The sequence below is a fragment of the Neodiprion lecontei genome, chromosome 3 (assembly GCF_021901455.1).
Source record: "Neodiprion lecontei isolate iyNeoLeco1 chromosome 3, iyNeoLeco1.1, whole genome shotgun sequence".
Taxonomy (NCBI): Eukaryota; Metazoa; Arthropoda; class Insecta; order Hymenoptera; family Diprionidae; genus Neodiprion; species Neodiprion lecontei.
In genome coordinates this window covers 35762729-35790140 of record NC_060262.1, presented here as the reverse complement: position 1 = coordinate 35790140, position 27412 = coordinate 35762729, and the positions used below count along the sequence as shown (strand labels likewise).

At 35.6% G+C, this 27412-nt stretch overlaps 3 protein-coding genes across 5 annotated transcripts; 2 read left to right on the top strand and 1 right to left on the bottom strand.

Moving 5' to 3' along the window:
• The first annotated feature begins 880 nt into the window (after window positions 1–880).
• Window positions 881–6542, top strand: LOC107227126 (acylphosphatase-2). The gene is made up of 3 exons (XM_015668175.2): window positions 881–1152; window positions 1402–1528; window positions 4558–6542. Exons 1-3 carry the CDS (start codon window positions 1080–1082, stop codon window positions 4670–4672), a joined length of 315 nt encoding a protein of 104 aa, XP_015523661.1. The 5' UTR covers window positions 881–1079; the 3' UTR covers window positions 4673–6542.
• Window positions 6543–6588: 46 nt separating this feature from the next.
• Window positions 6589–13919, bottom strand: LOC107227146 (rab3 GTPase-activating protein non-catalytic subunit). Of its 2 annotated transcripts, none has more exons than XR_006903212.1 (20): window positions 13764–13919; window positions 13529–13639; window positions 12558–12639; window positions 12350–12476; window positions 12033–12234; window positions 11632–11959; window positions 11251–11477; window positions 10869–11091; window positions 10212–10591; window positions 9746–10126; window positions 9466–9666; window positions 8999–9380; window positions 8771–8865; window positions 8443–8691; window positions 8201–8374; window positions 7890–8071; window positions 7527–7748; window positions 7154–7444; window positions 6922–7019; window positions 6589–6791 (listed from the first exon to the last, which is right to left on the bottom strand). XR_006903212.1 is itself a non-coding variant. In XM_015668199.2 (20 exons), the coding sequence occupies exons 1-20, from the start codon at window positions 13846–13848 to the stop codon at window positions 6639–6641; spliced, it is 4248 nt and encodes a 1415-aa protein (XP_015523685.1). In that variant the 5' UTR covers window positions 13849–13919; the 3' UTR covers window positions 6589–6638. The 2 variants fall into 2 exon arrangements, 1 of the variants encoding a protein (XP_015523685.1); XM_015668199.2 differs by having other exon boundaries at window positions 6922–7074.
• Window positions 13920–14333: 414 nt separating this feature from the next.
• On the top strand, window positions 14334–26619 carry LOC107227148 (exportin-1). 2 transcript variants are annotated; one of them, XM_015668200.2, is made up of 14 exons: window positions 14334–14470; window positions 16266–16500; window positions 17268–17462; window positions 17554–17904; window positions 18317–19039; window positions 19235–19469; window positions 19600–19763; window positions 20018–20152; window positions 20257–20400; window positions 20646–20792; window positions 21148–21396; window positions 21549–21801; window positions 21933–22183; window positions 22330–26619. In XM_015668200.2, the coding sequence occupies exons 2-14, from the start codon at window positions 16303–16305 to the stop codon at window positions 22474–22476; spliced, it is 3192 nt and encodes a 1063-aa protein (XP_015523686.1). In that variant the 5' UTR covers window positions 14334–14470; window positions 16266–16302; the 3' UTR covers window positions 22477–26619. The 2 variants fall into 2 exon arrangements, with proteins under 2 accessions (XP_015523686.1, XP_015523687.1); XM_015668201.2 differs by lacking the exon at window positions 14334–14470 and adding an exon at window positions 14488–14738.
• Window positions 26620–27412: the final 793 nt, after the last annotated feature.

Here is a 27412-nt window from a genome sequence, read left to right as displayed (position 1 = left end):
ATAATTATTATTGAATTGCTTGATTCGTGAACTCGTTGCGACAGATGCGACGTTCAAGTCAATCAATGAACCTTATTTTAATACCTGCGGTCGGACCTTGATTTGGCTTTTATTTCAATCTTCGCATTAGGACAAAGGATCGAACACTTACAGTTTGGTTCACCATTTAATTCCTAAGAGTAATCGATTTTTTATTTGTTTTGCACATGGTGAAACGTTACGGTAAAACGATACAAGTGTCCACTCACATGTGCTGCTTTACTTTACCCTCCGTTTTGCATAGCCATATTTCCTTTTAACGAGCTGGTAAAATTAACGCGACTCGCAACAAATCCCATTATTTCTTGTCAGGTGAGAAATATTACCTACCCCCGTGTGATGAGTAGCTTTGCTTGTTACGTAAACTATCCTTACCGCGACACTAGATCCTGTATAATATTCTCGGACGATGCTCGTTAAAAAAATTTAACGATCTGCTTAGCTTGCGAGAAGCGGAATTCATTCCGCTGGATACATAAGTTGGAAAAGATCCCAGTGAAAACAGGACGGATTCTTTGGCGATATGTGCCTCAACGTCGTACCAGAGATAATAATACTGAATAAATTTGACGATTTGGCGATCCTATTACGTATCGCAAAAGGGTAGACCTTGTGCGGCATGAACGTGAAATTGGAAAATGTTGAAGCAGTTAATACCGCCGTTGAAGATGAGAAAAGTTATGCAACCACCGAGATCCGAGGACATGATTTTCGGCGAGAGAATTGAGTTTAATTAGTTTTCAATCAATCGCCAATGACATGCTGGCCCCCTGACCGCAGGAGAGTGGGGATGGACGTCTATTTGAGGCGTCGCAACGCCTTGTTGTACCAAGAGTCAGTTTGCAAATCTCGCCATCGAGAGTTGGTCGAACGGAAAATTTGTTTAGTGTGCAAAAACAAAAACAGATCCTTGCCACCGACTGTCCGTGGCGTCCGATTGACAGAAGAGCGAGTCCTTTTGCCGAGGAGGAGAAGTAGGCACAGAAATTAATCGGGGACGTACAGACAGGGTGGAAAGGAATTGATAAGTTACGGGTAAAATGGGTGCGGATGACCCACTCTGCTCCGAGCCTCTCGTATCCGTAGACTTCGAGGTCTTTGGCAAAGTTCAGGGTGAGTTGATCGGTTGATTAATGCCAAGCAAGGACAAATTTTATCATCAGGGAAAACGCCGAGGCCTTACGTAATAACGGCGTTCAGTGCCAGATATTTCTCTGTACGCGTAAAGTACGATTGCGATTAACCGGTGCCTGTATTCACATGACAATCTTGAGAAATTTTAGTCAAAAAAAAAAAATATCGTACGCGTTTTTATTCCCGACTAAAGACAATAATTTTCGATTTAATTTGCCAATGTTTTAGGCGTATACTTCACCAAATACGTCAGAGACATATGCCTGCAACTGAATATTTGCGGGTGGGTGAAGAACAGTAAAACAGGAACAATTCTTGGAAAAATGCAAGGTCCTAAGGCCCTTGTAGATGAAATGTAAGTTACGTTATTGCCGCATGTGCACGTGAACCTATATCGATGTTGACACGAATTAGTTGTACCTTTGACCATGGATTCATAAATTTAAAACATTTTCTATCACAATATAAGTAAGCTCATGCATTAATAAATTTGTCAACAAGTACTAAAAATCTGTTCAAATTCGATCGGTAGATACAAATGCTCTTGAGAAATTTTCCTCTCATTCCGGTGGAGCAAGTTCGTGAATTATGTATTTCGTTAACAATGTCCTCTGAAGTGATAAATTAACTGCGGATGTTTAGTGTGTTGGGTATACGCATCTCAGAAGGTAACGAATGAAGAGGTCACGGTACCGTCGTACAAAATTGCTGTCTCCGAAGCATTTGTATTCGTTGACTGTTAAGCATGACCTCAGTCATGAATTGCGAGGTCCATTAGACAGAAGACTGGCTTTAATAAAGTAATAGCCCAATACATCACCACCTCCTCTATGCGCAAGTCACTACCAAATTACTTCAAGACGTTACATCCACAGCCGAGTTTAAATCCGTATGTACCTAATAACGCATCCTGCGGAAGAAATGGCCGACGAAAATCTACTTGGGAATATTTGCTTCCCCTCGCAATAGCAGTTCGAATTTCAAGTAACTCAGCAGAGCAGATCTCTCGATCATTGTCAAGCTTCTGAACTAAATTTTTGAATCGGCGTAATGTTCACTCGCCGGAATGTTACGAGCCGATAACAACTCTCTCCAAGTAGAACCGGTCAATGTATGGTCAGGCAGCCGGTTGAGGAAGCAAGCCAACGTATAAGTTATAGAGTGATTCAGCTACTGCTCTGCATTTTTCCGCCTGTTACGTCTTCTTTATTTGCAGATGAACGTGGGTGTGGGGCGATATAGTGTCTGATGAATATTGCAAAATTGAGACGGCCGTTTATCACGACTGAGCAATTGTTTTCTAAAATCCAATTTTCGCGGAATAAAACAATTACTCGATATTTATCGAGTCGGGTTCCGTCCGACAGAGTTTCTCAGTATAAGGCTCGTCGTTATTTCTAGGTGTGAGCTAGTTCTACTAATCCATTTCTCGGACACTCAATTTAAAGTGTTATAGCTTTAATGCAACGTCATAGGAACGAAGCGTAAATTACTTCTTTTGAAACTCGATATGTCTTGGAAATTGTAACGTTATTTACGTCGAATCCTCTTGATTATTTGACTGATATTGTGAAATCTTTTCAAATTTCTACGTAATTATCTCGACTTGAACAGCCACAAACTGCGGTGCACTACGGGGATGTGTAGAAATTTGTATCAGGCTTTATTTCTGGCGACCTCTCATTAAGTCGTTATTTGTCTGTTTTGTGATTATAAAAAGCAAACGTATCGAGATCTGGCTTATCCCCAAGCGGAAGTAACCGCATTTACTTGCCCTTCGAGTGACTTTGCAAACATTAGATATAATGCAAAGATGTGGCAATATCCGCAGTTACAAGTGAGTTTATAACTGTTTGCGAATTCGTTAAGTTTCGTTGTTCCGGGTACAGATACTGATCTATTCAAGACAACGTCAAATAGCAAAGGAACCAGCAGTCTAGTAAAGAATAATTTTCTAACAATCGGTCATTTTCTACAAAAAGTACAACAGTCCCGATTTGATTACATTGAATTGAGTACAATCTCTACGTCACTTATGAAAAATTATTCCGTGTCAACATTCCTGTTTGTCTTTATATAAATACCCAATAAGTAATTAGGATGGAGTATTTTTTTTGAATTAAATAAACCTGCAGGTGTTGTTCAAAAACAGCTGATCGCCTTTAAACGTCTAGTTCGACAAAGCGAGGTAAAAATAACTGCACTCGGTCTGATTAGGAGCTAATAATAAATATCAGAGAAGCAAGAGGAATAAATGCGAGGTCGGGGTATCGGAAAGAGATCCAAGATGTTCGCGGTAGTGGTCAGTTACTGGTTCGACGGCCAATTGGCTGTTCGGCAAACATTTACAGTGGCGTAGAACAAACGGAGCAACAAATCTATAAGGGTGAAACACGTCTCCGTAACAATACGATGCCTGCTTTCGTCTTGTTTAGCAAACAAGGGAATCAAAATCGAAATAAAAACATCGTTACGGATTTCGGCTCATATTTTCGATGATCTCACGCAGTCACGTAAGCTTGCACGTAACTCAATATAAGAGTGACTTCAACGCGTGAAATTGCAGCATAAGTCTTGATAAAAGTAAGTGAACTGTTTGTCGACGTCTCTTTCGTACGCTTTGGACATCCGGTACCGTCGACATTGTGCAGTTTCATTGGCACGACATTTTTGTCATTAACGATATAAATCAGAGAACGGTCGTGCGGTTAAGTTAAGTTGAAATTGTAATTAGTCCCATTGATGTCACCTTCAAAGATGCACGTGAAATAGCATTTCGTATTATAGGAAGTCGCGTGATTAATCCTGCAATTTCTCTTATTGTTAGGGAAAATGACCCGAAATATCGCATTATTGTTCAAACCATTGATGCAAGCATTGGGAGTGTGAATAATTTTTCTGCCTTCAAAGTACACAATAAACTGGAATGGCGATATTTTGTGTTAACAGCTGTTATTCTCGGTACTTTGTAGCGAAACGTTACGTTGCTAATAGGAAAAATGTTTGGCTCGTGCGTCATTGGAAATTTGCCAAATGACACGGCGACGACGATGCCTCGGAAAGATTTTTAATTAAAATAAATTCGTGGTGTCAAAATGACCGCACCAATTGCGCACTGTGGAGACTTACAACACTTGACACGCAATAGAAAACAAATCTTGATTGACGCGTACGCTAAAGGCTCACGCTTAATTATAGTAACAGCCCAGATAAGTGAAACGATTAAAGAGAACGATTGTGTAACATACCGCAAGTTTGTTTCTTTTTTTTTTCCCCTTTTTTCAACAAGTTCAGATTTTTTGCAGATATTATGAAAAACCTGTCTGATTACCAATTCTACTCACGATTACTACGGAAAATGAATTTTTTTTTTTTGTTTATTAGGGCGGAGTGGCTGTCGACGGTGGGCAGTCCTGGGAGTGAAATTCATCATTGCGAATTCACGAACTGGGAGAATGTGGCACGACCGCAATTTCAGGGATTTGTAATTCGGTTTTAATTTTAAGCAAGAAATGTAAAATCAGGGTGATGGGTAAAATGAATCCGAAAATTCATTTCATATTTATATACTTCCAGTTGTTGTGAAAATAACACCTTTTGAAAAAAATTGTTGAATGAAAAAAGCGTCGAGCATAATGAGATCGATGCGTGAAAAATCAAAAACAATATTGCATTTTTCAAAACAAGGCACAAAAAAAAAAAATACTTGCCATGTGAAAAAAATGTTTCTCGGCTCTAAAATTTGGCAAATGAATCGGAAGTTTGATTAATGAAACAGTCAAAGATATAATTCTAAGTTCATATCAATGTCCCATTTTGTTATGAGTATTCTATGGAAAAAAACACCGGTGATCTTATAGCAAGAGTCATTGTACTCTTGTTTTAGTTTCCCATTTTAGAAATTTAAACACCAGGATTATAGGGGTAAAAGAATTGAAATGTATCGACCACAGAGGCTATTTTGTATAAATGATACCTCTGGTGTATACATCTCTGATGTCTCTCAGGTTTGGATTATATTTAATATTTAATTATACATGCACGAATGCCGAGAATGTGTGAGAGTATGCCATAATTATACTATTTTATTTATAACTCGTTGAAGCTGTACAGTAGTACTTAAAAGTTCAAAAATCTTTGGACTAGTTTTAAAGAGAGTGGAATATTTGAATCATAAGAATTACCAACTAGATATGACAGACTTTTAGTGAAGATTCTCTTACTTTTATTGAATTACTTTGAACTAACAACTAGTGAATATTGTTTAGCTGGTCAATGATTCCTATTTGTATAGACTAGTAATCTTAAATCGTTAAGTTAAGTACCAAAGAAAGAATATGTGGAAGAAAGATGTAAAAAATAAACGTTGAAAATTTTCGTCACATCGTTCATTGTAATATATATCACCTGGAATCTGAGACGAAAATGTGACGGCAAATAATATGTTTCAGTAGAGTGAGAAATTTTCAGTTAACGTCCCGTCATACCGTAGAAACACAATGAACAAAAACTGTTACTCCTGCAAAGCACTGCGGAGGGAAATATTTATTGTACACTGATGGCACGCGAAAAAGAACACGATACCAGGACATGGCGGCAAGCCAATATATATATGAGATCTTATATACATGGCTACATTGGGATGGTTATACAAAAATTCTGAAAAGTCGAGCAAGGAATATATCCAGATTTTTTTATTTTGTACAAAGTTATACACATTACACGTACTGGTATCATTATTTAAATACAAGTAAGACAATAGTATTTACAGTAATAGGTTTCACGTGATGAATTCAAATAGTTAACGTGTTATTTAGTAATCAGTATAATTTTATTTAACATCATTATCTGAAAACAATTATTGAATTATCTATCTAGATGTAATTAACCATTGATGACGAATATGTTAAAAACAGTCATTCAAAATGCTCAATGATAAATCACATAATGCTATTTTCAATTCGAATTGAAAACATGATTGATAGATATAATTGACGAAAACAATTATCGGTTGCGATATTTTGGCTTTGATGTATGGCATTTAGTGAACAGTTTGCATCCACTGTTTCTAAACGAGTATGTAAAGTATGTAATATTATAATTCAAATGATAATAACAAGGTAATAACTTTTATCCATTACGCATTCCCTTATTTCGAAATTTTTCATAAATTAATAATATAAACTAAAATTTTTGGTCATGCATACTTCGACTGCGATTTAGATAATTTATCATTTTTTAAGGAATGTTTTGCTGAACTAATGATATTTGTAACATCTCAAATTTGTGTATTTCACTGAATTGTCAAGACAGCTTTGAAAGGATCATCTTAATTCATTTTGCTAATCATTTACAATTCATGATCAACAGAATCATGCAAAAAACGTGACATTTTCTACCGTTTTTCATTCTGGGTTCACGTCTGTGATTTTAATACTTTGTTGACAGAAGTAAAGACTGGCTCATCACGTTTTACCTTCATAAATAAACGTAGCATCAAGCATCAGTTGCGCGATGTGATAATTAGGATATGTTTCAGGTAAAGTCCTTGAAACCCTTTGAATAAGTTCTATGGTATCGCTATTTGAACAACTTGTATATGCTGCGCTTGGATTACACTAAAACAGAGTAATTGCACATGTTCATTTCATTTGATTTAATGAGACATCTTCATTTTACAATATAATAAACCAGGATGGAATCAATCACATTTGAGTCTCAATAATGTATGTCGTTAATTCAACTTACCAAGCCCTCGAGATATGTAGTTAGCGTAGGACTTATTCTTGATATTTCTTCCAGAAGATCTGGCGTTTTGGATAGGTAAGCCATCATTCTTCTTCCAGCTATAGGTAACAAATTAATTGCAAGTCCCTCCGTGTCATTTACCGCCGTAAGGATCTAATATTTAATTATATAATAGTAAACAGTCGTGTAAGCTTGAAGATTTTGTGTGACTAGTTTATTTCTCAGTTCTCACCTCTTCAGCCAATCGGTCAAATCCGTTAATATATAATTGACAAACTTGGTGAATTCTCAGCTCATCGTTATTTATTTTCCATATAGAAGCTAGTGTTTGACACTTGCTCATCCACGTAATAGCTTGCGTAGAGCTAAAGTTGTTTTCTTCCGTCGTTTCTTGATGAATCGAGTCCATAGTGGCAGTGATTACACGACAAAGAAACTCGGTTCTTGCACTATCGCGTTTTTCATCTCGAAACCACGTCAGCAATGCTTTGTTGGTGATGTCTTGGAAAAAATATGGATGCGACTGTAAAAGTGAGAAATTCCGTGAATGTAAAAGTATCATTGTCCCGATGTTTCTGTACATAGACGGTTTTTTAAATACCCACCACAGAGTCGAAAAGAATGTTCAAAGGCTTTTGTACTTTCAGATTAAAGTAAGCCATCATGTGCAAGACGTTAGCCAATTGCAGATGTAGCATCACGAGTTCATACCAAGCAGGAGTTTGAGAAAGTGCTAGAGCTGCGAAGGGTTGCGGACCTATGGGATGACTTTCCCAAATTTCTTCTGATTTTATAATCGAACTATTCTCAATTTCCATCACTTCTGCCTGAAAGTGAAGCGATTAAGAAAAATTCTGTTCTCTTATGCAGTATTCAATTGGAGCTTGATTCAAGATCTTTTTGTGTAATTCATGGCTTCAAACTTTCGTGACTCTTACACAATGTGGTGAATGATATAGGATACTTACGTCTAGAAATATATCCAAGAACATAACACAGAGTTGTAGTAGTGTAATTAGTTGCATATCAGAAACACCAACGTCCTGTAAACAATATCTTTCTTTTGGCAACTTTCCCGACTTGTTCATCAGTTTTGCTGCCGCCTCCATCCTTTTTTTCATGTGCAGTGTCCAAAGAAGGCAGCAAACTCCTATCAAACAAAACAACAGAATGAAAGATATGAAATATTAAGCAAAATGTACGACAGTCTGACGTATATATCATTTGGTTCTTTGTATCCTGGTTGATATATTAGACAAAACAATATTTTATCACAAACCTTGTCGCATTTGCTTCATAGGAATTTGTCTAAGAACAGCTAAAGCTGCTTCAAGCGCATCAAGTTGCGTGACATCCTTATTCCAAGTCATAGTAAATTCCCAACAAAGATTAGCAAGCAAAACACTAGTCGTTAGACTGTACGGGAAAGATTTCTTCAATACAGTTAATTTTTCTGAAATATTGGGACACAGTTTAGTCAATGGGAAGGGAAAACGTAGTGAAATCAGCTATCTTACCTACCTAGAATGTAACTTTGTGCAGTTGAATCTGCTTGCGCTTCACTGCCAAGTTCTACAGAAACGGAGAGAAGTTTCATTTGGTCTTGCTGCGATAGTTCCATTGCTGCAGCTTCATCTAACGATTCTGCTATTTTTAAAGAATCCATTGACAATTGCATTTGATCAAACTCCACATCTGTTGTGTCTATCAAACGAGCTGGATCAATTCCCGTTGAACTAAGCCACTTGGCAACGATTTCTGATACTGAACCTTATGAAGAAGATACAATAATTGAAAAATATAATTTAATTTCGAGTTATAAACAGTTCTGAACGTGTAATGCACATACCTTTGCCTCTGGAGAGAACATAGCCCAAAGAAATATTCATACTTTCAAATGGCAGACTGAAAAATTCTGTTGTGTGGTCTGATGGTGGCTTTTGACTGTAGGTGTGAAATTATTATTCAAAGTTGTGTGAATGATCTATGTCAGGCAGATCTTGGATTAAATATGAGAGTTATTTTCTACAATTGAGGAATAACCATGACAGCACATGAGTTCTATTTGACAACTTACCTGACAATAGCATTTAATATAGCTATATCTTCGAGATTGCTGATAAGGGCTGTAAATTGGCAAGTATCTTTGCTTACATTTTCCCAATCACTTGTTGAACTGGAATTCTCTTCTTCTGGGGTTCTATTAAGCTCTTCATCTAAGTCCTCCATCTTTTCACTAGTATTCCCATTCTCTGCATCTTCATCCTTGTTACCATTACCATCCTTCTGTTCACTGTTGTATGCTGTATCTTTGCTTTTTTCAAGCTTCATTGCCACTGCTCTACAAACCATCGCAGCTGTCAGTGCATTGAACGGATTTGTCGAGTCTGACAATATATTTCGCATTTCTTGCCACCACGAAGATATCTCATTATATTCAACACAAATTTCTTCTACCTCTGAAACATTTTAGAGAACTTGAACTGGTGTTTTACTAATATATTGAATAGCACGGAAATTGAATGCTGTAGCTGCAATATTTACCTATCAGAGAACAAATTGCGTGAAGAAGTTGTTTGAATCGTTTCAATTCGACTTCCAGTGGGGCCCCAGGTTTTTTATGCAACCAATAAATAAGTGCAAATTGCATTAGAATAGCTGGCTGAATGCAACTGTGTAGAGCTACATTCTGCCAATTTGTAATCGGATCATCTGAATACAACCAGCCCTGATACAACAATTGACCTGCAATAATATATAAAATTAATAAAATTATACTCACTTTGAACCTAAGGATCACTAGTGCGCTTCAGCAAAAGCTTACAAATGTTGTGTTTCTTTTCTTCCGGTACGTCTTTTTTTATGCCAATAAAATCTCCTGAACCACCAAATTCAAAGCAAGATAGAAAATCCACAAATGCACTGCCATCTTCTTTGAATAGGACCTTAGTTTGTGATCTACTTTTTGGCTTTTCGAATTCACTCAGCGTCTTTGATAACTTTAAAATACGTCGTATCTCTCTTTCAGATGCTAAAAGAATTCCAGATAACTGTTTACAACTAGGCAAGCTATCTGAAGCGATGGTATTGTACTCAGGAGGTTGATTGAATTGCAGGTAAACAGATTTGTAAAACGCAATAACTCTTTGGAGCCGCGTCGAGGTTTGATAAAGGGATTTGGCAGCTGGTTCAAACTCATCGTCTTCTGGAAATACGATAAATCTTCAATAGTTTATAAATTGATATGTCATTAGTCGTGTTCCTTATACATGCGTCATAAAGCAACTTACTATATTGCGATAGGTTTTCAACAAATACGTCCAATGCTGCTAGTAGTGATTCGGGGGTGATATGCTTGTTGACCATCAACATTTCTACAGCCTGCAGGCGAATTTCGTTCGTTTTGAAATCCATACATGTAGAAGTAACTTCGTTAATTAATTTCTCACTGTCAAACTCTTCCTCCCTTAGAAATGCTTTCAATTTTTTGAGCAGATGTAAGTCTCGAGCCCTTTTTCCATTTTTACTACTCAGAGCGAAGTGAAATGGAACAATCACTTCTTTCAGACCTCCCAAAGGGTCAACAAACACACAAGGATACTGCGCACGGTTTGCAGATGACATCGTCATATCATTTAAACCCAGAAGACCGTAATTTGTGTATAGCAGCCTGCAACGATTTCTTGTAATTTTAGATATATCACAGATAGAATAACATTAGACATATTTTACGAAGGTAAAACAAAAAAAAAAACACTAGGATGGTAATTCTTTCATATTATTGTAATGGTCTACAGAGCAGCTTCGCTTCTTATTCTCCGAACTGTTAGTCTTGTGCGAGATCAGATCTGGAGAACTAATTATGATTGCAAACATTTCAGTAGCTCAACAGTTGTCTATAATTTCGTGAATAGAGGATATAATATGTTAACAGGTGCATTACCTACCGTCCATTTTTACTGGCAGAAAAGGTTGCAATTTTGGGTCCTTGTTGAATTCCCCAAATATCAATTACTCCTTTCTTTGGTGCATAGATAGTCAAAAATAAGGCAATTCGCCGACCGTGAACATTACCACTACTACTGCTACTGCTGCTGCCACGACTTTTGCGAGATCCATTGTTTTTCTCCTCCATAACTTCAATCCACCCACATTGAGCATTCCTATACCCTGGGAATAGAAATAAATATGAATGATGTAGAGATAATGCCCGTAGTGAGTAAAATTAGTATTAATCTCATGTCTATTACTCGGTAAAATTTTGTAAGTCGTCTCATTTTCGAGAACAAATGTTGCATAACAGAATTTGAAGAAGAAATTCAATTATACCTTTCCACATTCTTACAGCAACACCACGTCTGTTATCAACCAACGTAACTCTCCCCATAGCATCTGATACGATAGATAGAGCCCTATTAGGGCTTACGACAATGCAATCCCCTTCTCTCATAATATCGCTCAAACCAAATCTGCAGATCATTGGTTCTGCTGGTTCGCTTATAACTCCTTTGGTCTTTTCTGGCGATGTAGGAGTTTTTTTGTTTCCACGAAACCATCTGAAATATTTTCACAAATTTTTGACAGGGATAATCACTAGGTTATGAAATATCGACACAATGGATGGCTGAATTAATTTATCTTGCCATTTTCGATTGCAATTTTTTTAGTTGCTAAAGTTTATTTAAAATCACATGACAAATAGCTACTTACGGAACAGCAGTTCCTATTGCACTTGCTAATTTGCTAGCCATAGCAATCGCGACGTCAGATAAAACTGGAGCAGCCCCACCTTCCAATGCGTAATGAAAACCAATAAATGGTCTTTTGCCAGTTGCCATAACTAGACTGTGTTGTGGTGCACTAGAGCGATACGCAGCATTATAGCCACCACAAATAGACGCAGACATCAAATGGTCAAAGGTGTCTACGGATGTTGTACCAATGACTTCACTGTCATTTGTGATTCCTTGGTTCTTAAAGCCCCATTTTTTATATGAAAGATTTGCTGCCGGAGGCTTAGCATTGCAATTGGCCTGCACTAGAAGATCAAAAATTGAATGTACCAAACTCATGCCTTCACTATCAATAATACACACATTTAAAATTACTACCTCTAGCCAAGTGGTTTCTGCATGCTCTCAAGGTAGAAAACAGCGGAAACCCTTGCATTATGCAAACTGCACTGTTATACAGTACATGGACCTCTTCGGATAGTCCAGAATCTCCAACATGCCGGGAAGGAGAATGTGATTGACATTTGATTCCCAAAACTGCTTCATTGTGAAGCTGTTCGTCAATCAACAATGCACCAGTCTACAACAATTAATGATTTGGTACGTAATCTGAACAAAAATGACTTATTTGGCTTGTATTATACAAATTGGAAAAAATGCTCTAACATTTCTTTTCATGGATAATTCTGGTTTACCTCTGTATAGAACCTTATAAACCCACTAGAAAATCCAACGGCCATACAGGTCCAATCAGGACCGCTACCAGCACTGGTTTTGCCTAAAGATATAAGAGGTAGACATGCCAGACATGTTATCTGTTCACTGAAACAAAATAAAAGTTGTTGAATAACCCCAATCTGTGGTGGAATATCATTCTAGCCCAACGAAATTAGAAAAACTTACTTCTCCTCATCCGTTACATCTCCACTCCATGTAAGATGAAATTTCATTTTCACATCTCCAGGTTCATGCGAATCCCATTTTGCTGTATTGACAAACAGTGTGTGAAAAATTACAACGTTTACGGAATTAATTGTCGTTATTTGTATGAAATGAACTTTAATGCTTATAGTATAATACAGGCATATCAATCATTGGCTAGTATTAGAAAGATGTTAAAATTTTTGAATACTCAGTATTATTAAGTTTTCTACTATGCCGTGATGAAAAATTGAAAATATTTTAGGTCCAGTAATCGGCACCTTAATCTTGAATTTTAGACGTGATACTAGCAAGATAATGGTTGAAGATGGATCTAAAATTTATGAAGAACTTTACCGAGCTATTTGGCTTCGCAAATTGAATATATTCAGTTCACGTACTAACATTTTGTATATTCTTACTCTATTATTGCAAAAATATATATAGTATGACTTTGTGTCTCTTATGCTTACAAAATTTGTACTATTTAACGTTTTGTCGTTTGACACAGAATAAAGTTATATCTAGCCCAATTGTGGTGTGGAAACAGCTATGCATTTAAAAGGCTCTTGAAAGGCATTTTATTTTGCTTATACCTCTTTTTAATGTAGGGAAAAACTGTTCATATAAGCTCGTAAGCTAGAATGAGTTTGATAGGCTTATTCGAAAACATCACCGCTACTCTATTTGAGCTCTGCGATATAAGCTTGTCAAAAGCGGGGTAAGTTTTATTGAACTAGGAACTATCATCGATTCTGTGGATTTTATTTGTGTGTTTTTAAAAAGTTTATTTCGTATGAAGAATTCTGTGATTCTATCATCGGTAATAAATCAGATGCAGGTCGAGATGATTGTATCGCTCCTTTTGTTGTATAAGAAAGTCATCAAGAGGATGTTGTGGTGATAAGCAAAAACTTGTACTGTTGCTCAATGAGTTTTTGCTGTAAACTTACACGTCAGAATGACCATATTTTTATTCCAAGCAATTGCGAGGACATCCCCTGCTGGTGATAAGGAGATAATAAGATCTTGAAGAGGTAGTTCTTTATCCGGTACATAATCCACTGAAAGATTGGGTATAAATATGTAGATATAGATGGGTGTAACGTACATATTGTTTATTGGATAACCTTAGTGGTTACTGTTATTGATGACAGTTGAGATTTTAATTGAATGGGATTTTCTTACGTTTGGAGCCAGCATCTCTGAGTAAGGAATTCTTGACGTTGGGCAAATCGACCAAATTAGCGATTCCTTTGATTTGGCACGACATTTTCGTGCTGACACTTTATTATAAATATGTTGTTAAATGACTCTCATCTCGAATATGCATGAATATGCAGACTGTAGCGGAATAAAGTTTGATGGAAATTGACTGAAAAGTTAGTAGAATTGTCAGATCATATGACACGATGTTTCTGAGAATGCTAGTATATATTGCGGAATTTCAAATAACGCGTTCTAAGTTCCTTAAAAGAGAGGATAGATGCAGCGTACATTATGTCCGGATAAATTTTGGCGCGCGCCGAATAGAAATAAATACAATTTCGAAATATGATACACTTAAAAACAGAATCCTTCCGTAAATTTTTATTACAAGGTAAAAATGAGCACACGTGTTTCCGTGACGTCATGTGACGTCCACTGACGTCATACTAAACTATCGTTTATGCGATTGAGGATTGGTCGAAATTGGTGTAGCCTACCAATGGTGAACGTTGTTTCTCCGCATTTGTCGCGTAAAATTTTCGGCCATCTTGTTATTATTTTCGAAAATCTTTAGGTTGGGTTTCGCGACGACATAGTTGACGGGTTTGCTCGTATTATCGGTGGAAAAAATCACATGAAATTCGCATGAAACCTGGGGAAAGTAGGTTTGACGTACATCGGCCTCGGTGGGTATATTATTTTAGTGTATTTGATTCTGATAGTGGAAGAGAGAGAAAGTAGAGAGTTGGAGAAATGAGTGAGAAAGAGCGAAACTGCGAGTGTGTGGAACGAGGAGCGAGAAGTGTGTAGCGCGCGGGAATCGTCGACTTGTGTGTTTAGCCCTTTTGTGCTTGTGGTTAATTACTCTGAAACGTAACGACTGGCGAGAGAAAGAAAATAAAACGTCCTTTTTTTTACCCCGGGGACGGGAAGCTGTATGAAAGAGTTTATACGGTAGGTCAAAACCTTCAATCTCAAATCACCTTCGCCCAACGGGCAACGACGCAATGGAAAAACGGCAGCCGGGCTTCCTGGACGACCGAATTTACACTATTTAACCTAACTCCGGTAGTCGTCGTCGAGTCTCATTATGTTAGTATCGTTTCCTCTACTCATCCGATTCCACTCTAAATATTACACTATATTTCAAAATCCGAAATTCACATAACCTTGTTTGCGATTGTCAGATGTAGGTTAGGTCGGTTGTTCGGTCGGTCGCAGTGCGGTGACCTCCCCTGCGGCACGCTTCCTAGCATTTTTGGTTTTTTCCGTTTTTTCGGCACGTGGAGGAATCGGGCTCCTTGAATTCTCAACATTTGTTCGGAAAATTTATTTATCCCCAAATTAATCATGGCACATGATCCCCCCTCCCCTCCCTCCCCTTCCCAACTCTCTTCTGAATAGACAAAGTATACATCAAGCACCATCCCATTATGTATGGCATGAAGTTTAGAATAATGGATGCATCTTTTTTGAAGGTTCTTTGAGATTCAGATTTCAGAATTTCAGTGACTTTTTGGGCATGTTTCCTTAGCAAGATCAATTTCGATGCTATCGGTATCAAAAATTGGATGGAAACTAGGTGCACCAAGCATCGTACTTACAAATTTTTAAATCTTGTATCAGTAAATGAAAATGTTCTTAGATTGAGAGTTGTTGCGTTGAAATTTAATCTAAAAACAAGTAATGTATTGTCCTCATTGAATAAACAAACATACGTGATTACACATGTCGGGGCATGTGCTTAAACTTTGATATCTAATTTTAATTAATCATTGAGAAATCAATTCGAAAGTTAATGATGTTTTCATTATTTTTCTTTTGCTTATTTTGTTCTTAAGCACTTTGGAATCTTTCCATGTAGTCTCATATTTCAATATTATTGAAATTGTAATGATTGAACCGCAAGTGCATCATACTTCATGGCAAATATTGATCAGTTATCAAATTTGCTAACAAACGCTGTTTAAGTGCACACCGAAACAACTTGGGAACAACGTATTCTATAGCGGTCAATGAACATTTTTACATTGTAATTTTTGTTTATTTATTCTATCAAGCTGAAATTACGTTGTCAGACCATATGCTTCCGGATTTATCATAATTCGCAAATTTTCACATATATTCTAAAACCTGAGTTTTTGTGTCTTTCTACACTGCACGAGCTATGCTTAAAAATTATGTTAGGTAAAAAGAAACTCGAAAAAATTAGTCCCTCAGTTGGGCACTTTGTTTTTAGGTACCCATATGTAAATAAGATTGCCTAGGAAATATTGTTTGTTTAGAATGTTATGATTATAAGTTATCAGTATTCATTAAAATTTAGTTACCACAATTCTACTGTTTACATGCAACTGTTAGTCTCTATTTGATCAGCAGCAACCTCTAAACTAAAATATTTACTAGAGTCGTAGTGCAGGCTCATCACTGTTGACGCATTACAAGTAACAATGCAAATAATGATATTTTTTTTGTGTGCAGATTGAGTGTGTGAAAGCAAGGGTAATAAGTGAGTGCAATGGCGACACTTGCAGAGCAAGCGTCCAAGTTATTGGACTTCAACCAAAAGCTGGACATCACGCTCCTGGATAATATAGTCGGATGCATGTATACTGGGGTTGGTGAACAACAGCGTGTTGCTCAGGAAGTGCTAACCACCCTCAAAGAACATCCAGATGCGTGGACACGAGTTGACACCATCTTAGAATACTCACAGGTGAGTTATGCCAATTGTAGAGAAAACTTTGACCATTGAATGAAAAGTGTGAAAATCTTTTTATTCAAGTAATCATTTCATAATCAACAGCCGTCAATGTAGAGAGACATGGTCATGCCTTCCACTAGCATCACCATAAATGATTTGGTTAATTCTGTAACTCTTAGCTGAAAGTTATTCACACCAAATTTAGCACCGTTGCCTTTTTGGTCTATTTGACATCAATTACCAAATAAAAATAATTCCCTTCAATTTTTCATTGTATTGCAACAAAGAAAAATATCAAATTATTATAGTTAGCCATTTAAGTTGGTGATTTCGAAAATTTAAAATTGATTGCGAAATTCTATAGACCAGAAAGTAAGAAGAGTATCAATTTATTTTTTTTGGATAGTTGGAATTTATTTTAGACAAAGAAAAAAGTTCAGCTGCACAGAATTAATAGTTCTCACTAAAGTTAACATTTTGGAATAAGTAAACTTCAGAATAAAAGTGGAAACCTTCAGCATCTAATTTTTTTCAGTGGTTCTAACAATTTGTATAAAATTTCAATCTTGAAACAGTTGAATCAAGATAGAATTAAATTACGAGTTCTGAAAAACCTCAAAACTCTGAAAGTTTAGTATGATCATGTCAATTTCACAGTGATTTAAAAAAAAAAAATGGTCATTATGATGTTCATTTTTCTCTCCGAAATAAAGAATCTTGAATGAACAGAGTATGTGAATGAAACAGGAATGCGTCTAACTTTTTCATTAATTCTTTAGAATCAACAAACAAAGTACTACGCACTACAGATCTTAGAGCAGGTTATCAAGACACGGTGGAAAGTTCTACCAAGGAATCAATGTGAGGGTATTAAAAAGTATATTGTCGGGTTGATCATCAAAACTAGTAGCGACCTGGAAACAATGGAGGCCTCTAAGGTCTACTTAAACAAGCTGAATATGATCCTTGTGCAGGTAATAATTGAAAAAAAATAAAATAAAAGAAAACTGTTTTCTTTGCGGGAATACTTATTATCACTATTTAACACGTGATGCTGATGTTTAGGTTCTAAAACGAGAATGGCCAAAGAACTGGGAATCCTTCATAGGTGACATTGTGGGTGCCAGTAAAACCAACGAAAGCTTATGTCAGAATAATATGGCTATTCTGAAACTTCTCAGCGAAGAAGTGTTTGACTTTTCAAGTGGTCAGATGACGCAGACAAAGGCTAAGCACTTGAAGGATACAATGTGTAGCGAGTTCTCTCAAATATTCCAGCTTTGTCAATTTGTCATGGACAACTCACAGAATGTTCCTCTAGTTGCTGTTACCCTCGAAACTCTTCTCAGATTCCTCAACTGGATTCCACTTGGATACATATTTGAAACCAAGTTGATCAACACCCTAGTTTTCAAGGTAGCCAAATTTTCATGTTCTAACAGAATTTTCAATTTATTGTGCTACGAAAAGTGGCAATTCGTGTTTTATCATAATAAATGTAAGCAAACTTCCCCTTGAAGGAACTTTCCTCAATTCACTTGAAACAATACTGTAACTCGGAATATTATACTCATGATTTAATATGCTTCACTTGGTACATAGCATTTTTATTAATTTTCTAATTTCTAACAGTTGAACATGTTTATGTGAGATGTAACACTCAAAATTTAAATGAAACTCTACTTCAAAGATAAAAATTTCAGAGTAGAAACCCTTTTGAACATTCCAATCCACAATGAAAATTAGAAAAAATGTATCTTTTTCAGTCTCAAAATTTGTTTATTAGCATTTGCAGAACTGGAAAACTAAGTAGTAATTTTGTTTTCAGTTTTTGAACGTGCCGATATTTCGTAATGTTACATTAAAGTGTTTAACTGAAATAGCTGCAGTCACAGTAACAAGCTACGACGAGATGTTTGTGGTTTTGTTCGCTAACACAATGCAGCAATTGGAGCAAATGCTTTCACTTGAAACGAATATCCGTGATGCGTATGCTGTAGGACAGGACCAAGAACAGAATTTCATTCAGAACTTGGCGATGTTTCTGTGCACATATCTAAAAGAACATGGGCCGCTTGTTGAAAAAAAGCAACTGAATGAAACACTTTTAAAAGCTCTTCATTACCTTGTGCTGATTTCCGAAGTCGAAGAAGTTGAGATATTCAAAATATGTTTGGAATATTGGAATGGACTGGCTGCCGATTTGTACAGAGAAAACCCATTCACTACGCCATCGCCTTTGTTCGTAAATAAAAATAATTTAGCCATACCACCACGAAGGCTATTTTATTTCCCTGTGCTGACCAAGGTTCGGTATATTATGATCAGTCGAATGGCTAAGCCTGAAGAAGTATTGGTAGTGGAAAACGAAAATGGCGAAGTCGTCAGAGAATTCATGAAAGATACTGACTCAATCAACCTCTACAAAAACATGAGGGAGACCTTAGTTTATCTAACGCATCTCGACTATGTTGACACAGAGAGAGTTATGACCGAAAAATTACAGAACCAAGTCAATGGTACGGAGTGGTCTTGGAAGAATCTCAATACCGTAAGCTCGAATTTAATAGCATTTATTTTAGACTGTAAGCGCTGAAAGTGCATGTACTATTATGCCAAAAAGTAAATAAATTATGAGTTTGTGCTTTGAATTTTTGGTAACTTAGCATTGTTGATGAGAATCGAATATACTTAACAAGAAATGGATTACGGTATGACAGATGTAACTATTATTTTCCTGGTATAGTTATGCTGGGCAATTGGGAGTATCTCAGGTGCGATGCACGAGGAGGATGAAAAACGATTCTTAGTAACGGTAATCAAGGACTTGCTTGGATTGTGCGAGCAGAAGAAAGGCAAAGATAACAAAGCAATCATTGCAAGTAACATTATGTACGTTGTGGGCCAATATCCAAGATTTTTGAGAGCCCATTGGAAATTTCTGAAGACTGTTGTCAATAAGCTATTCGAATTCATGCATGGTGAGAGATGCATTTTTTATTTTATGTATTAGCTCCGTCTACATGTAACTATTGAGCTTATCCGTTGTAAATACAACTCCACTTCAGTATCTCATTAATGTAATTTTCTATGCCATTTTATCCCCTATAGAAACACACGATGGAGTACAAGATATGGCCTGTGATACTTTTATCAAAATAGCATTGAAGTGCAGAAGACATTTCGTAACTATTCAGGTTGGCGAAGCTATGCCATTTATCGAAGAAATACTGTCTACGATCAGCAGTATTATTTGCGATCTACAAACCCAGCAGGTAATGCCAATCTTTTTACCCACCAGTATATTTGATCAAACCGCCTAAAACGTTGCGTTTTAAATTTTCTGATTTGAGTTTGTTCAAAAAGAAATCTTGATATTATAATTATTCAGGAGATCCGTAACTCGAGTTAGTTCAAGCAAAAATGAAGTATTATTCACTAATGAAATCTTGAATTCACTATTTATTTGAAACAGAACCCCTTAAAACTTGTGTTTCACGGTCGAAATTTTTTTTTTTTTTTTGTACAGGTGCACACGTTTTACGAGGCAGTTGGCTACATGATTAGTGCTCAAGTTGATACATGTGTACAGGAACAGCTTATAGAGAAATATATGCTTTTGCCTAATCAAGTTTGGGATGACATAATTAGTCAAGCATCAAAGGTAATTAGCAAAACTGTCTGTATGATTTATTCAATTGCAGAAGTAGGAAAAGTGAAATAATCTACATAAAATACTAATACTCATCACTTCGGATTTTTTTTTAGAATGTCGATATATTGAAGAATCAAGAAGCTGTCAAGCAGCTTGCTAGCATCCTAAAAACAAACGTTCGAGCTTGCAAAGCTCTCGGACATCCTTACGTCATGCAGCTAGGAAGAATATATTTAGATATGTTAAATGTTTACAAGGTAAGCAATTTTTTTTATTACAAAATTACGAACAAAAAAACTAGAACTAACTGTGGAGTAGCATTGTGAATATGTAATAAGTCGACAATGAATGAAGTTGATAGCCATTTTTGTAATTTTAATAAATTGATATTTTCAAATACTTACAACGTCTATGGTTGATTAAAATTATACATATATGTGTTTCTACAGCTCTCAGTATTGTTATTTTTCTTATCCTACTGAACGTGAATTTAATATTCCAGGTTATGAGTGAAAACATAACTGCAGCAATAGCTTTAAATGGAGAAATGGTTATGAAACAGCCGTTGATCAAAAGTATGAGAGTTGTCAAAAAGGAAACGTTAAAATTAATCTCAGATTGGGTCAGCAGATCAAACGATCATCAAATGGTGAGTTTTTATTTTTTGAAACACTCCTCCCTCATTACTTATTCATAGAAAGCATTTTACGGAGTGACTCAATTTGATTCTTTACTCGTTGTATTCTAAGCCAGAGAGTAGAGTCCAATCTAATTAGTAACATTTTTCAAAGCATATGTTGAATACAACAGTTACTAATCAGTGTAGTGATTTTAATCATTTTTAGATTCTGTGATGTACCTGTGATTAGAGTTGGCATTCATATGAGTATTCTATGTACGCCCTCAGTTCAATTCACTACCTGCCTGGTTCTCTTTATTCAATTCGAAAACTATTCACATATTGACGTTGGCTGTAATAAAAATTTAATAAATTTGTTGAACAGGTTTTGGAAAATTTCATACCTCCATTATTGGACGCAGTCTTGCTTGATTATCAGAAGACAAATGTGCACTGTGCTCGGGAGCCCGAAGTACTGGGTGCAATGGCTACTATTGTCAACAAATTAGAGGCGCACATCACAAGCGAAGTACCCAAAATTTTTGACGCTGTTTTCGAATGCACTCTTGAAATGATTAATAAAGACTTCGAAGAATTCCCTGAACACCGAACAAACTTCTTCCTATTACTGCAGGTAACGTTTCTCATTTGAGTAATTGAATTTTCAGTTTCTTTGTATAAGAATACCCGTTGGAAAAAAACTAAGAAACTATTTTATAAATTTCCCATATATGATAGTCTTGTTCTGTACAATGCTTTTAATCTTCCATATTTTATCGTCCACAGGCAGTGAATAGCCACTGTTTCCCTGCATTCCTGTCAATCCCTCCAGCTCAGTTCAAGCTGGTTCTTGACTCCATTATTTGGGCATTTAAGCATACAATGAGAAATGTCGCAGATACTGGACTACAAATACTTTATCAGCTCATACAAAACCTTGAGATGCATAATCAAGCAGCACAGAGTTTTTATCAAACATACTTTACTGACATTCTACAACACATATTCAGTGTCGTAACAGACACCTCGCACACAGCTGGTAAGTACTTAGTGTTGAAGAAATTTAAAAAATTCGAAGTATTTACTTACGGTAAAAAAATCTGTAACGTTTGAATAAATATTTGTTACAGTGTGTACACTGTGTAGTAATTGCGAATTATTTTAACTTAGGTTTGACGATGCATGCAACGATTCTGGCGTACATGTTTACGTTAGTAGAATTAGGAAGGATTCAAGTGCCACTAGGACCTGTACCAGATAATACGTTATATGTTCAAGAATTTGTAGCAAGTTTATTAAGAGCCGCATTTCCACATCTAAGTGATAATCAGATAAAGATCACGGTGCAGGGCCTATTTAATCTTGACCAAGACATACCTGCATTTAAGGAGCATCTTAGGGACTTCCTCGTTCAAATTCGAGTAAGTATTGAATGTTTTGACATATAAATACCTACTCTTTATTGTTTAGGATATTTAAAATATAGCCTTGAAGCTCTAGTCATTTGTGCGGTAATGACAAACGTTATTTTGGCTAATTATAATGCCGATTGATTTTTTGTGTGCAGGAATACACGGGTGAAGATGACACAGATTTGTACTTGGAAGAGCGGGAAACGGCCCTACGAAATGCGCAGAGAGTTAAGAGACGACAGCAAATGGCAGTGCCGGGTATCCTCAATCCTCACGAGATGCCCGAGGAGATGCAGGACTGAATCACCCGCAGCCCCTACTGTACCCCAACAAATCTGATCGAAATGTGCTCTGCTGTAGATACGTCTGTATCCTTTTATCTGCAGCCACCCCCACCACCGCCCAGATACATATTATATACTTAAACAGAGCCAAGAAGTGTAAAATATTATACCTTTAACGAGGTAAGCTAAGACGAGGTGATTGTTTGTTTGTCTGTTATAGGATTCGAGATGAAATTGAGTTCTTGTTGTGGGTAAGATGTGAATGCCTGCTCGCCGACGCTATTTCGTGTATCGGAGTTCTTAGTAATTCTACGAGATTAAGTCTAAGAGTAATAAATGATGAAAAAAATATAATAATAATAATAAGAATAAGAATAAAATGAATGATTTTTGCATAATAGTATGATCGGTAGGTTTTCGTTTTCTCGTGCGTTTGATATCTGTAATTGTTCGTAGTATACCCGTATGCGTGCATCAGTAACGTGGAAGTACCATGCCATAAGTAATATTGGACTATTCATTTTATACGAGTCCTTCAATGGTCCAATGATGGTTAATGAATGTTCTCATTCTGGAAGCAACGAGTGACGTTTCTACTGATTCTTTTGTTTTCGTTGTGGGGTTTTTTCTCTATTTCTAATTTTCTCTCATTAATTCGAAAATCTTATAATAGGGTGAATATAGTAAGATTAATACTTTGCAAGTCTGCAGCAGTATTTTTTATATTTCGCAATAATTATATGGAGATACAGTAATTTAGTAAAGTTTTTCAAATGGGTCCAGTACTCTTCGTGGTATGTATTACCCTCTTTATTATGATGGTTGATGAAAGTATCGCTGTACAGCATTTGTTAATTCACTATTAGTATCAGTTTGTACAATAGTCTGTATGAAAATTGAACGAAATGAATTATTGGGTTGGAGAATTGGATTCGAAAATTATTAGAATGCAAGGTTTTTCTCCATAAAAAGAATTCAGTTACAAAAAAAAAAAAAGAAAAAAAAACGTATCAAATAAATTTTTCATTCGAATAATTTTGCTAATCAAAATCAAGCTTGAACATTATAATATGTCAGTGTTATAGCCAGAAATCATACTGAACTTTGCGTCAATAAAATGTTTAGTTGTACTTACTGACAAATAAAGCTGTACCTGAGTTCTGCAAATCTAAATTGGGTTAAACATCGTGAATCTAGTAATGCCTTAAATTTATCAACTAGAAGTCTGATTGAAAAAAACCTGTTAATGTAAATTTGAAATGTAAATTTTTTATACTGGATATCACTTGAAAAAGGGGTGATTGTATTTAAATTTTAGGTCAAAATCAGAGAAAATTGGAGGATAATAATCCCACTGTGTGAAGTATTAAATGGTATAATATCACAGAAATAAATGAATAAAATCGAATCAAAGCCAGAAGACTAAAGTTGTAATATGAAGTTATTTTGTAACATACTCATTGCCAAATTGAACTGCGATTCATTACACATTAAATGACATCTTATGTACCTATCATACACGCACTGCATGAATGCCATTCCGGGTTCCATTCTCTTTTGCGTTACCTTTAAATTTTGCTTTGATTTGAGATTATGAACCCTTCAACTGTTTTCTATTGTATCAACATTCATTTCAATACTAACAAAGCATAGACTCAATATTTGCAACTCCCGAATCTGTGAACGCCTAATAAAAAATGAATCTGTCAGTGAGTTAAATTGGTGAGTGAATAGATAAATAATTATATTTAACAGTCGCAGACGTCGAGTGTAGGTGCTACTTGGGGTGTTGTGAGATCGAGTGCAGGACACAAAATTGAAGTAACGAGCAAACTCAGGACCAATGTCGCGTTCCATTTAGATACTATATAGAGTTTGTGAAGTGGGGCTGCAAAATACTAGGCTAAATATGGTGATTTGCGCCCAATCACACGCCACCTTAACTACCATTGTCAATGTAATCTAAAGTAGTACATTACACTAAGAAGTAGTGTAACAAAATACTGAATCTGATTTGCATATTTCATGAACGTAATTATTTAGAATACACTATCGAGATTTGGTGTATGAATTTTGAATATTAATTGCATAAAATAGTGTCGTTGCGGCAGGGTTTTAGTGAAATAAATGTGCTAGGCGAATATGTGTGTTTTTATCCGAGTGAAGTTGTATTATAATACTACATTATTACTACTTATAATATGCATTGCGAGTCGTAAATTGGCATCCTGTAAATTAAAACTTATCACAACTAAGCATTGTTGTTTTATAGGAACAGTCCTCATCCTACCAAAATGAAATCTATCTCACGATTGTGGTTCGTTATTAGGCATTTGTAGAATAACTGCGAATATTTTTCATGCAACACTTTTTATCTCGTTATTATACTACTTTTCAGTTACAATAGAACAAGTTTGATTCGTCGTCGCAATTTGCAAAGTATCTACAGTATTCAATCACCTGCTGTTTGTGAAGCAAACTAAAATTTTCAGTGTTCACAGTATACGTATAGCCAATACATTTTTGTGGATAATTAGTGTTGCCGAAATTAATAAAATTAAGAAAAGACTCATGAAGTCCTAAATTAGCAAAGCTCAGAGGATATAGTATACATTAATTGTGTGCAAATGCGTACATTCGTTACCCCATTAAAATAAACAAGATTATCACAGAATTTCGCAACCCATCAAGTTTTGAGCTCTCTATTGCTGTTATTTGAGACATTTACCTACATTCGTTGATGTTTTTCTCTTACTCATTTATGTGACCATATTTACTTCACACCTATTCCAAAGTATTCTTGCAATTTTCTTGACCATGTAAACTTCTTTAATGAAAAAATAATTGCTTCCTTAAAGACAAAAAATTCTTACACCATTTTCCACATGTAAAGGTTTATTCTCTAAATCTAAATTACATATGACACTAGGACGGAATAAATTCGAGGTGCACCGGTACTACTGTAATCTAAGTTCATAGAAACAATGACGCTGGTTTTAATAATTTGTTGAAATGTAATAATAGCTAGATTGTATCGTGACGTTTCTCCGTAATTATTATTCTGAAATTGTCAACTTTTCGAGTAACTTTAGTTCTTGTCTTTATTTTGTACAGCTTTTACTGCCAATGTAATATCACTTGTATTATTTGGTGGGTGGAGTTAGGCTTGCAGAACTGTGACTACGTAGACAAGCCTGAAATCGCATTTCAGTTGACTGCATTTAAGTTAAAAAAAAATAGTAATAGTAATAATGATAATATCAACAGTTGTGCTAGTATAATGTCGGTCGGCAGTCGCTCTACTTGGTACAATGGAGCCATTACACTTGTACTATGCGACCCAGGCTTCAAGCAAAGCTACTGGTGGCCTGTGTATTTGAAGAGTGATTGGGGAAAGAAGGAAAGAAGGGATTTAAAAAAAGCATAGAAAAAAAAATTTAGGAAACGTGATTCAATGTGTTTATAATAAGCTGTATTTATTTGCAACCAATATTCAATTATTGAGAATATATTAATGAATTGTTACTAAAAACATACACGAACTTTTTTTGAACTAAGCTGAACTTATCTGATTTTGAATTTGTACAGGATTATCAAATCTTCATGATTAATGAATTAGGAGAGAACAAAATATTACGATAAAAATTTATCAATAAGATATCTAAGTTTTAAAATTCCCCATAATTATGAAACATTGGCAAAACAGCTTGACGATTAAAAACCTTTCAAACACTGTCTATGATATATTTTTTAAGATATTCTGTACGAAGTAGACATTACTGTGTGTTTAAAGTGTTAATATGATCACCAAGCGTTTCTACTCACTATTCATTTTATTATATGAGTTGATATCATGAATGTAATAACTAGTACTCAGATTAGTTTGAGCAATGTAAATAACTACGGCATAACATTATATTGCGTTGCTTACATTAGTTACAAGCTTGTGTGATCGAGTGATCTAACAATGTGTTCTACAATTGAAAAAAAATTTATAATAATTCAAGGAATGGTATTATAGAAAACAAAAAACGCTCAGTCTAATAATACATATTTTTAGGCATTTTGAGCAAGGGTCTATTATGTATTTCATCTTCATATCACATACAGTCTTTGTTTCCAGTTATACACGTGATAAAAAATAAAAAAACGAAAGCGTGATAGATTGGTGATCATATTTAATCATTTATGTGACGATATGTCTGCTTTGAACTTACTCAAGATATGATTTCCTTGATAATTTTAAAGCATTTATTTTTTTTTTTTTTCCCAACAACTGTTACTTGATTTATCCTATCAAATCACTAACATTATACTAAATAGTATACATAACAATAAAAATCTTTTTTGTATAATTGCAATGTACAAAATATAAAAAAAAAAACGCAAAATAAAATTGAATAATTGAAAGAATAGTTTTGGTTCGGCTTTATCGTAGAGTTGGCTGCAAATAAGTACAGTGGTCTGCTTTGCTCACAGTCTTTGGTTTGTTTGTTTAATTAGAAGTACTGTATGCTACACTTTGCATTTACAGCTGCTTACTATGTGCACAAATAATGACGAAAACTTAACAGCCATATCAGATAATGGAAAGCTCCACGCAATCCTTCGTATTCATTTTAGAACAAAACAACGAATGCTTCATTATAAGCATTGTTGAGTCTTATATGAAATGTACTGAACAACGATCGCGCAATTTGCAATTTAGATAAAAGTGTACAATATTTTGATCTTTCTTCAATTTGTTAAATTATTCGAAACTTTGATAACCTGTTTTTTAAAGGAAACTTGCGAGGAACTAAGATACTTTAAAGAGAAATAAAATTTCGAACTTTTACCGGTAATGCAATCTCAGCAATATACTTATAGTTGGGTCATTTCTCGAACTCTCGTTTGTAAATTTCTCGTTTGTGAACATAATAAAAGTCTGTATTCTGTTGAAAATAGTGGCGGC